Genomic DNA, 11,789 nt, shown 5'->3' on the forward strand with positions numbered 1-11,789 from the left:
AAAAAAAAAAAGCTACAAGCTCAGACGTGAACTCCCTCTATTCTCTAGTACACAAAAGTGTTTTGTAAAATGTGCTCATCTTATGTTTGATGTCTCACTGTGCAGGATTTACTGTGATCGTGCTTGTCGAGTCCCATTGTTCTGCTGTGGCTGCTTTTGAGGTGCCCACTGCAGCTGGGATAGTGGATGTGGTTTGATGGGAGGCTTGTTGAGTTGAGGTGCAAGTTCCCTCCTGACCCCCCTGGTCCTGGTGATCACAGCTTCTACTGTGCTACGACCAGTTAGACAGACAGAGAGCTCTCCAAGTCTGAGTTCAAGGCAGGCATGCAGGTTAAACTGTGGGATATGCTTCATGAATCTTTCCAGTGAGAGCAAAACACTTGTTCTAACACTCAATTGAATTGCACTTCACTGATAAAAGGGAGTGTCTATGCTTTTCTTCCTATTCTAATCTGAGCCAAGACAAAGCTTTCGATCAGGTCACTCCAACACTATGTGAAGGATTGCAACATGGCTGTCCATACATTGTGCACTTTAAAAATATACAGAAAAAACAAAAACCGATACAAAATATACTCTTTATTTGGCAAAAAAAAGTCACAAAAATAATTGACCCTCTGACCATGAAAACTCCAATCATAAAGAACACATAACCAGATGCTGAATATTTGTGAAATGTTTAGTGCTGAATTATGGAGGTATTTGAATAGTGAAATGGAAGGAACAAAGCATACAAACTTGCTTAATAAATACTTGAAGTGAAATCAGTAGTCAGTGTCTACACTGACTACTGTGTAAACACAGTGTTAACTGTGTGTAAACACCATGACAAACCAGCCTCTTAGACAGCTACAATATACATTTCCAAAATGGGAAACCTGTAATTTATCTTTTATATCTGTTTACTTTGGTATTCAACCAAGTATTGTTAAAGAAAATCCCCCATTATTCAGCTGTGTCGACTCATAGGAAGCATTCTTCCTTTTAAGATTACAGTCTCGAATTACGATCCTTTGTAATGGTCTACACCATAGCTGCGCTGCTTTTAAAAACAGCAGCAGACATCACAGAACGTGAATACTTTGTATACTTTGTTTGTAAAAGAACAGTCCAAGCACTCTCTGTGATTATGGGACTTATGTGTATATCCTTGTGTATTGCTATCACAGAAGCAGGTTCAAAGAAATTCCAGTATATCAGTATATCACCCTATGTAATGTCTTGCTATACTGTATACACCACTGCAGTGTACTGAAAATAAACTCCAGATGCTATTTTTTTTTTATATATTTCAGGGTATTTTTGTAAAGCATCAAATCAAAATTTCAAACAAAATCAGTTTGCATATTCTAGATTTTAAGATCATGTCATGGATGATTTGTCTTTATGACAGTGTTTGCTATGTCACTTCTTTCTGAAACCTAGAAACTATAGCTTATAGCTCCTGTTTACCACACTGCCCTCCAGATGGCCGTTCCTCCTCAGAATTATTCAAAAGTGGGGGGGAAAAAATTGGATTTGAGAGCAACCATTTAATCAATCCCACACAAAATAAACATAATTTGAATTGAGTGATTATTTACAACGAATAATGGATAAAGCATCAACAGAATTTAACGTTGTAAAATGTCATTTCAAACAGATTTCGCTAAAGCATTTCAAATAAAACTGAGTGTGTTAAAAATGCTACACACGCATTTCATTTATTATATATATGTATATATATATATATATATATATATATATATATATATATATATATATATATATATAAATAATAGAGTTTTTCAATTCAGTGATGACTCTCAGTAAGGAGTTCTAGAATTACAGCTGGATGTCAATAATATTCCTGGATGGCTCATTAATGTTGAAAGTTTTGTGATTTCGGAAATAATGCCAGACTTAGGTATTAATACCAACTTCATCTCACCCATCTGAAAGCTTTGAGACTCTTCCTGCCTCCATGATCACAAGGACAGTTTGGGGAAATGTTCCTCTTAGAAAACAGTTCAACACACAAGTAAAAAAACCCGATTATAGAAGTTCATAGTCAGTGCCTTCGATCAAACGACCACCTGAAGGTCCAAGATGGCCGCTTTTGCAGTCCAGTTCCATTGCGTCCCTGGTGTGATCTGCCACTGATGGTATCCTCAAATATCGACAATGACAAATATCTCTGGTTTTTCTTTATCGTGTATCTGCATTGCAGAGTATGTGATGGCTTTCACCTCGGTTCCCTGGAACGACGACACAGTACATAATACTTAAAAAAAAAAAAAGTAGTAGTCACTGGCTTTCTGTATCTTTCATTATTCATGTCATTCTGTACTTTTATTCCATACTTACACAGCATTATATTTTCAAGAGTGATAAAAAGACTCATTCTTCCAATATTCCCTATGTTACATTAACAGGCTTTCATCATGGTGTTAATAACAATGGTGTTGGTGTTGTTGGTGTAATAAAATAAGACGCATTTCCTCCACTGGCTTACCTGTGGATGCTTGGCCAGTCTGAATTCTTCACCCCACCTTTAATAAACAAGAGAGAAATGAAGAGAGCAGCCACAGGAAAACAAGTCAGATAGGCAGGATAACAAAAAGTGCTTTGTCTCTCTCAGGTATAGGAGAGCATCCAAAAATCAACCCACCTACAACTCTACAGTCTATAATCTATGTGAATGAATAGAGAGCTCAAGAGATTTCTTGATAAATAAACACTACAGTCTAACCCTGGACAGTATCGTAATATGAATCAAGGCTGAGAGAGACTGGAGAGACTGGAGAGACTGGCGAACAAGACTTTTTGTTATACTGGACTGGTATAATGACAATAAAATCCAATTGAATTGAATTGAATTGATCTCTCAGGGAAAATCTGATTAGTCATGACTATCTCATCATTTAGATCATGCAGACAGCAGTGTAAGCTTTCAGCTAAAACCCTTTATATTGCTCTGTATTGCTTTGGATTTATGTGCCCAACAGTCACAATAAAACCTCTACTGACTTCACCCAATCAGCTGATGTGTGGGACGCCATTGGCATGAATAGAAAACAAAAGATAGAGGAGAGAAGGAGGCAGGCTGGTGCCCAGGTTATAGTGTTACTGTCATTACTGTCTCCAGTAGATCGTGGTGAAGTTTAGAATCATTGAATATTCTTCTATTAGACCCGAACCCCTCCTCAAAAGAAACATGCAACCAGATAAGAAAATATATCAACCTATTTCTTAAAGCACGGCTGTCATACACATTTGGTCCTCCAAAATGTTATGGCCCAACAAAGGACTTCTGGTTCATAGTATTTTCTGTAATTGGCATATTTCGCTTTTGTCAAGCAACTCAGTTTAATCTCAGACTGGGGGGTAATTTTGAGATAACATACTGTAGGTTTTCAACATATGGCCATCCTGCCAAAACATTTGGACAATAACCCAACAACATGATGGTTAATTGTAGAACTTAGGACAAACGTACCCGATGGAACGGATCCTGAAGCGCATCCTGTCGATGTGCAACACTTTGACCTCCTGGAGGACGGAAAGAACATTTAGCCATCATGAAAATAGCATAAGAAGATTATCATGGTCTTACAATAGTCTGCGCATCATACAAGAATGAAAGAGATTTTTTAAGCAAACAATGCACTGTGGTATAAGAGAAGTTATGATTTAACAAATAACTATAGTATGTGTTATGACAGACAGTCATAACAAACAGTGACAGACAGGGACAAAGCAAGAATTAGCTCCCCAAGCACCACAGCTGCATAAAATAACAGAGGAAACACTGCATTCATGTCCTCTTAACACACCTACCCTGGGCACGAAGAAAAGATCCGCACTAAACTTGAATAACCAATCATCTAGGAAGTGAAAAAGAAGAGATTCCATGTCGTCACCTATTCGGGAGACACAGGGAGGAAAAAACATGGACAGAGTTTAGTTTATCTAAACTGATAACAGCAATGACTGTCGTATGTGTTAAACAGAAAGAGACAGATCCTCTCCTCTGTGCTGCAGACTGGATCTCACCCTCTGACTCCACCTCCACAGTGTCAGTGGGCTCCACCGTCTCTGTGTCCGTCATGTAGCCGAACATGCCCATGGCACACTGCTCAAACGCCTCCTCCAGAGAGTTTCCCCAGGAGTGGATCCTTGGGATAGAGAGCAGACCATGTGACCATGATGACAGCTGAACAGCAGACAAACACGAGATCTGACAGTAAGTTTATGTGATACATGTACTCACTGTACATCTGCTGTGTGATCCAGATCTGAAAAGGTCAAACACAAGGCGTGCGATTAGACAGGGTAACTGGCTTGTATGCTGTTTGGCCAAGTACTAACCAGAACAACTGGATAGAAATTATACTGATTTCAAAGTGTAAGTATTAGCCGATATGTCATTTAACTTTTAACTTAGGTAAATAGATGAATCAATGAAGAGTTCAAACCACGCTGAGTTGCCATGACTGTTTTAACAACAAAACACCATAGTGAAGTAAGAGAGGAAAGGAAAATGCTAAGCTACATTTTATCATAATAAGTTAGACTCACACTCGTATTTCTTGTTGATTGGCGGGTATTTTGCCTTGACTGCTTTCTGCTCCTCTGTCAGGTCCAGTTCACGGTCATCCATTGCAGATGTGACGCTTTTTTAGTTTTATACAAGACGAACAAACCTGATCTTTCACAGCAATGTTGCAACAACATGTAAGGAGATTCAGGAAGTAGTTGTGTGTGTTGCGGTGACAACTTCCTGTCGGTTTCAGCGAACGGTGATTGGCTAATCGCGTTCTACGGAGTTGGCGCCATAGCAAGCCTCCGCGCTGTCTCCTCAGAGCGTTGTCTGTAAAATTATTCCTCTACTCCAGTATTAGCTGTTCAGCTACAACGCCATGGCTGATAAAGAAGGTAACGGCGTTCACTTGTCTGAATTAGACGGCTAAATGTGTGTGTGTGTTTTGTCAGGAATTATAAGCATACGACTCAGGTTAGACCGGTGGTTCTTGGCGCGCCGGCCAGCATCACCTTTCATTGTTACAAACTAACCGGCTAGCTGTTAGCTGAGTAGCTAGCTTGGGTTAATAGCCTATAATACCTCCATGGTTAGCTAATTTACTAATGCACGTTACGGTTGGGCAGTCTGGGTGCAGCTGGATATGGTATACGTCAAAGCTTAGCGTCTGCTTACATACTAGTTAAGACTGCAGTATTTAATTAAACACTACCCAGCTTGCTAGCGTGTCACCCAAATAAAGTCTGGGTGCTAACTTCATAACAAGGACCAGGCTTGGCTGGCTAGGGAGTGCTCCAGCATTCCCTGTTCAGTCTGGATATTTGCTGCATGACTTACCTTTGATTATTATAATCCTAACACTCTTTTGTGTTGTTTTTGGCAAATGTTAACTGTGCAGCCGCATTTGATGATGCTGTGGAGGAGAGGGTGATTAATGAAGAGTACAAGATCTGGAAGAAGAACACCCCCTTCCTGTATGACCTGGTGATGACCCACGCTCTGGAGTGGCCCAGCCTCACTGCCCAGTGGCTGCCCGATGTCTCCAGGTGAGCAACTACCTGCTGCACCTGTGACAGCATTCACACACACACACCAAAATATGGCACATGATGTGAATGATGTATGTTTTCTGTTTCCTCCCTCTTCGCAGACCAGAGGGAAAAGACTACAGCGTGCACAGGCTGGTTCTTGGGACACACACTTCTGACGAACAGAATCACCTTGTGATCGCGAGTGTCCAGCTTCCAAATGATGATGCCCAGTTTGATGCGTCACACTATGACAGTGAGAAAGGAGGTGAGAAGAGATCTGTGCAGAGGAAGCCTTGCTGATTGTTTAAAACTGTAGCATAAATTGTGCCCTAGCCTCTTCTTACTGAGAATAGATGGGTGAATGCATGAGGGGGCAAGTAGGTTGTCACAGGATTATAAAGCATAATAATATGACAACTAGAATACACAATGCCAGGTGACAAGGCACAGCCACCAAAAATCAAAAACAGAAACACAGTCAGCAAGAGTGTAGATTACACATTGACATCACCTTCATCATCACCACCAATACCAACACAGTTGTCACCATCACAACTAATTAACAAATTAACATTGCCACAACATCATTATTACCATTAACATTGTTACATGATGTAGACTGACTGCAGAGAGTCCACATATCAGCTGGTGCAAAAAGCATTTGTGGAGTGCTTTACTAAGAAAATAAATTTGATCATTTCTGAGTTTTGAAAAGTTTGACAATTGCACATAAAGTTCTGTAAACCTATGGAAAAAGACTATTCCGTCTTAATTCACATAGACACATTTTATGTGAGATTTGTTATTGTGAAGAAAAATAATCTTCAGCTTTAGAGTGATATGGGCTAGGTGACAGTCACATATCCATATATCCCAGCTCATGGCATTTTGATAGAAAAGACGTGTTGGAGCCTTGACTGGTAATATGAGCCGCACACTTAACAGAATAGCACTACTTGCTTGACATCTGGCCATGTCCTCTGTAACAGTGATTTTATTTTTCTGTTATAACTTGTTTCAGAGTTTGGAGGCTTTGGATCTGTGAGTGGTAAGATAGAGATCGAGATCAAGATCAACCACGAGGGAGAAGTGAACCGAGCCCGCTACATGCCCCAGAACCCTTGCATCATCGCCACCAAGACCCCCACCAGCGACGTGCTGGTCTTTGATTACACAAAGCACCCCTCCAAGCCAGGTGGGATTACAATTAAAACACATTTTTAATTGACTTTTTAGCCTATAACAAGTGCCATTTTTGCATTATTTTTATAATTATTTTAATTTTAGACCCCTCTGGAGAGTGCACCCCAGACCTGCGCCTGAGAGGCCACCAGAAGGAAGGCTACGGCCTCTCCTGGAACCCAAACCTTAGTGGCTGCCTCCTCAGTGCTTCTGATGACCACGTAAGTGTCCCATCACAGAATACCTGGCTTTCGCTATCTAGCATTGTTTCCCTTCCTTTCTGACTAAAGTTCCTCTTTTCGTTTACAGACTATCTGCTTGTGGGACATCAGCACAGTGCCCAAGGAGGGTAAGATTGTGGACGCCAAGACCATCTTCACTGGCCACACGGCTGTGGTGGAGGACGTCTCCTGGCACCTGCTGCACGAATCGCTCTTTGGATCTGTGGCCGACGACCAGAAACTCATGATGTAAGCAACTCTCGTTTGACAACAGAATTCGCTAACCTCAGAGATGACTCATGAGAAAACAGAGTCGTCATTCTTTTCTAACATTCTTTTCACACAACGGTGCCTTTGTCTGTTCGGGGAACAGCTGGGACACACGGTCCAACAACACCTCCAAGCCCAGCCATGCGGTGGACGCCCATACCGCAGAAGTCAACTGCCTGTCCTTCAATCCCTACAGCGAGTTCATCCTGGCCACTGGCTCTGCAGACAAGGTGGGTCTGGTCCCTGTAGCACGTTGCTTTCTAATGATGCAGGATTTGTTCTTAGTTTTCTCTACATTCGTATAGTGACTCGAATCAGCGGAAGCTAACTCCTCTGTGTTTTGTTTTTAGACTGTGGCTCTTTGGGACCTGAGGAACCTGAAGCTGAAGCTGCACTCCTTTGAGTCTCACAAAGACGAGATCTTCCAGGTAAGAAGTAGGTGTAGGATCTGGTAGGATAAGTACCAGTACCAGTGCTGGTTTCAACAAATTCAATTGTTAAATTAACAGTGTTATATAGTTGGTAGTAGGGTTATTCTTCGGTTGATCTGGAGATATCTTAAACTTGTTTATAGTAATTATTATTATTAAGATTATGCATTTTAAGTTTTGTATGTTTCTTCAGCACTTTGTATCTTTGTTTGAAAAGGGCATTAGAAAAATTACTTTTGGTCCATTTCGCTCCCGGTTCTGGAACTGATGCCCTTCTCTTCCCAACAGGTTCAGTGGTCACCCCATAACGAAACCATCCTGGCCTCCAGTGGCACAGATAGGCGGCTCAACGTCTGGGACCTCAGTAAAATCGGAGAGGAACAGTCCCCAGAAGATGCTGAGGATGGCCCTCCTGAGTTGCTGGTGAGTTGTCACAAATGACGGATGAACACTTGAAGAGTGCGTGACTGCGTGTGTTTTTTTTTAAGGTGAATCCAAGGTGCTGTTGTGATCCCTGTTGCTCTCTCTCTCTGTCTCTAGTTCATCCACGGAGGACACACAGCTAAGATCTCAGACTTCTCCTGGAACCCCAACGAGCCGTGGGTCATTTGCTCTGTGTCAGAAGACAACATCATGCAAGTCTGGCAGATGGTAAGAGCCTAGTTTGCCACACTGTGGTGGGAGTGCCAGAGGTTCAGTTAATTATGTGGATGCACGTGATGTTTGTAAAAGCTGAGTAAAGATGAAACACGTCATAGTATGCTCTTTTCATGTTAAAATGCACTCAATATGACATTGAATCCCAATTATGGCGTAAAATATTTCCATATTGTTTCTTTGCAGGCTGAAAATATCTACAATGACGAGGACCCAGAAGGCGCTGCAGATTCAGAGGTCCAGGCGTGAGTGGGCCACCCTGCAAGTCTCTTCCTTTGACCTCGTTGTTAAAAATGGATCCATTTTTCAATGCTGGACACATAAGCAGTAATGTCTTTTTAAAATACATTTTGGGCAGCAGTGTTTTTGTAGAAAAATGAAAGAAAAAGACATGCTGCGTTGTCACCATGGTGTGTTTCATGTATTTATAAAAGGACTGTATTGGTCAGATTTTAGGTCTTTACGTTTTTGAAACACCCATTGCTCAGCGTTTGTTGGACAGAAACGAGCATCACAGACCTGCCGATCATCGTCCATTTTTACATTTTGATGGTTTTGCTTCTTTCATCTTTATGAATTGGTTGGTGATATTAAAAAATGTACATAGGTTTTCATTTTATTTGCCTGATCTCCATAGTATGAATTTTCCAAACTGTGTAGTGTCTCTGTATGTGTTTTGTCTGCGTTCTTTCTCTTTTTCTGTGCTGCATCTGATTCCTCATGTACTTTGTAAGTGTATTCATAATAAAATTATATTTACAGTAGATATGTTTGCTTTGTTTCTTGGCACAGTCAGATGTTAGATGTTACGCTTGTACATTAGACTAAGTTCCTATACAATATGATTTGATAAGAAAATGTTAAATGAGCTTTTCTGATATAGAATCTGAGTACCATGTTGAAATTATGCTGTGTATTGTGAAGATATTAGTAAGTAGACATTTTTGTATACGATAAATACACATTCAATGACATACTTTGGTCTGGCAATGTAGATATCCCAGTCAAGGATATCCACTGACAAGTATAGAAAATTATGGATCCGCTTCTGCAGTGGTCTCACTGGATTCATCACAGCCTCTATAAGAAAGTAAGGCATTTTGTGGTTACATTTTTCTATACTGATATCAGCAATATATACAGTATTAAGTCAAAACACTGTCAAAACTGAGAGGATCATAAGAGCCTACCTGAGAAAGTCCAGCTCTCTTAAAAGGCCATCCTTAAGTTCCTCCAAATCTTTCTTTGATTTTCTTTGAATCTGAAACTCCATGTTCAGTTCTCTCAGGCTCTCCTCCAATGTCTCCACAGTCTCCTGAGGTAGAGTGAGGAAGCATCTTTGGATGTTTGCTCAATATTATCACTTATTATACATCGTGGAAATCTGATGTGTCCTACTTGGACCTGTACCCCAACTCTAGTCACTGTACCTTGTGCTGTGTGATGCTCTCCTCCCTCTCCTGCTCCATCAGGGCGATTCTCTCCTCCAGACAGGCTCTCTGCAGCACCAGCCTCTGGATGTCCTGTCTCAGTGGCCCCAGGCGGGCCCTCAGGTCCTGACCCAGCTCCCTGCTCTTTCTCAAGGCCTCCTCCCCGGCCTGCCTCCTCCTCAGCAAGGCCATGAGCCGAGGCTCGTACCAACCCTCCAGTGCCCTCATGCTGCCGCTGAGCCGCCGCTGCAGACTGAGAGAGGCCCGGCGGCAGTGGCTGATGTCGCTCATGGCCCTGGGCCGGCAGGGCTTACTGGCCCGGTCCCTCAGGGAGTTGAGCTGGTTCTGCTGGGCCTCCTGCAGCTGGGACAACTCCTGGGTCAGACTCTGGATATGGGCCTTGAGCTCCTCCTATGGGCAGAGGTGAGAATGACAAAAACATGTATGGCACAACTGAACAAAGCTAAGAACAAGGTTAGTGTTTTTTGTCATTTTTGCAGATGGTTTTGTCTCTGACTGTGCCATCAATCTCATTACTACCATGAAAAACTGGTTACTGCCTTAAGCCTCCTACATGTTCATAAAGGGAGAAGATGATTGTTGATCATGATATCATGATGTTGAGGATGACAGTGATGACGATGATAATGACTTGCGCTGCATGCCTGAAATTCTGCTTTGACACCTTGCATTGCTGTCTATCTGTTCTTTGTTGTGCTTGTTAATCATGTTTTATGTAATGTTAGGGTTGGGATGAATGCTTGCTGCAAAACCAATTGCCCACTTGGAACAAATAAAGTTGAAACCTGAACTTGAACGCCAACCACAACAAAACTAAAAAGGAAATATCCATCAACCTAGATCGTAGATATCAAATAATTATACCACTCAAATGGCAGAACAAACCCCTTTGGAATGATCTGCCCTACCACAGTAAATAAATCAAGGTGAGAAGTTAACATACTGCATTGTAACAAGTGGATCCTACCTGTGTGACAGCAGACTGAGCCACCTCATACTCCTGCGCAGCTAGTGCCACCTGGCTCTCAATGCAGTCTCTAGCAGTGGTGAACAGCTTCCTCTTCACCTGCTGCACATCCTCGTGCACGGCAATGTAATCCAGCTGCACCAGGGTGAGCAGCCTCCGCGCCTCCCCGAGCTTCCCTCTCAGGTGCTGCACCACTCGCAGCATGGGCTGCTGCAGCTGGAGAAGCTCTTGTATGAGCTCGTCCCTCTGCGTCTCCAGACGGGACACTCGCTGGATGTGCTGGTCGAAAAGCTGCCCCAAGCTGTCCATGTCTGCCTGGTCCACTTGTGTACACCTCTCTAAGGGATGGATTGTTCCAGCAGCGGGGCTTTGACCCAGGCACCCAGTGTCACATGTGCTTTCACAGCCAGTTATCTCCGTCTCAGAGTCAATATGGCTGTTCTCAGGATCAATTATATCCTCAACACATCTAAATTCAGTGTATGAGACCTCTGCACATGCCATGCCAGTCCCATCCTGGGAATCCTCCGCAGATCTATGAGTGTCCATCACCAGCCAAGAGGCAAACTAAGAGTAATAAGAGAGAGAAACTGAGAGAATTATAGTTGATCAGTATTGATGACCCAGAACCAGAGCAATGTAATGTAAATGTAATCACTTTTAATTTCTGATGATGTGCCGGCAAAGCATACAAGGACAAGCCAAAGACCACTGAAAAGCTTCAGCTCATAGTAAAAGACTAATGTATGCCTGTCAGTATCAACTCATAACAACTCATATTTCTACTCACTTTGTTTGTAGACGACAATCCAGACGGATGGCAGCCCCAGCAGGTACAGACAGCTATGGAAGCGGTTTGCTTTTAGCTCAGGACCGCTCTGCTGTGTGCCTGTCTCCAGGAAAACACAGATACACTTTGTGTTTATTAATAACACGGGAGGCAGGAGGGAAACACTATCTCTGGGCTCTGAGGGAGACTCTCTCATACCCCCACATGGGATCGCACACTGTGTCAGACGCTGGGGCAGACTGGCCTACATGTTCTGGATGTGTTAGC

General features: G+C 42.4%; 3 protein-coding genes across 3 annotated transcripts; 1 reads left to right on the forward strand and 2 right to left on the reverse strand.

Moving 5' to 3' along the window:
- Nucleotides 1-1,781: 1,781 nt before the first annotated feature.
- zbtb8os (zinc finger and BTB domain containing 8 opposite strand) lies at nt 1,782-4,720 on the reverse strand. The gene is made up of 7 exons (XM_071900054.2): nt 4,561-4,720; nt 4,253-4,277; nt 4,036-4,157; nt 3,820-3,902; nt 3,479-3,531; nt 2,495-2,531; nt 1,782-2,237 (listed from the first exon to the last, which is right to left on the reverse strand). Exons 1-7 carry the CDS (start codon nt 4,640-4,642, stop codon nt 2,151-2,153), a joined length of 489 nt encoding a protein of 162 aa, XP_071756155.1. The 5' UTR covers nt 4,643-4,720; the 3' UTR covers nt 1,782-2,150.
- Nucleotides 4,721-4,802: 82 nt separating this feature from the next.
- LOC139911951 (histone-binding protein RBBP4) lies at nt 4,803-9,067 on the forward strand. The gene is made up of 11 exons (XM_071899588.2): nt 4,803-4,917; nt 5,421-5,568; nt 5,673-5,818; nt 6,575-6,748; nt 6,841-6,956; nt 7,045-7,205; nt 7,330-7,456; nt 7,577-7,654; nt 7,946-8,080; nt 8,198-8,308; nt 8,501-9,067. The coding sequence occupies exons 1-11, from the start codon at nt 4,902-4,904 to the stop codon at nt 8,561-8,563; spliced, it is 1,275 nt and encodes a 424-aa protein (XP_071755689.1). The 5' UTR covers nt 4,803-4,901; the 3' UTR covers nt 8,564-9,067.
- A 215-nt stretch (nt 9,068-9,282) lies between these two features.
- Nucleotides 9,283-11,236, reverse strand: LOC139911638 (syncoilin-like). The gene is made up of 4 exons (XM_071899200.2): nt 10,733-11,236; nt 9,745-10,155; nt 9,505-9,629; nt 9,283-9,394 (listed from the first exon to the last, which is right to left on the reverse strand). Exons 1-4 carry the CDS (start codon nt 11,234-11,236, stop codon nt 9,349-9,351), a joined length of 1,086 nt encoding a protein of 361 aa, XP_071755301.2. The 3' UTR covers nt 9,283-9,348.
- Between the last annotated feature and the right edge of the window lie 553 nt (nt 11,237-11,789).

Source organism: Centroberyx gerrardi, chromosome 17, assembly GCF_048128805.1.
Source record: "Centroberyx gerrardi isolate f3 chromosome 17, fCenGer3.hap1.cur.20231027, whole genome shotgun sequence".
Classification (NCBI taxonomy): Eukaryota; Metazoa; Chordata; class Actinopteri; order Beryciformes; family Berycidae; genus Centroberyx; species Centroberyx gerrardi.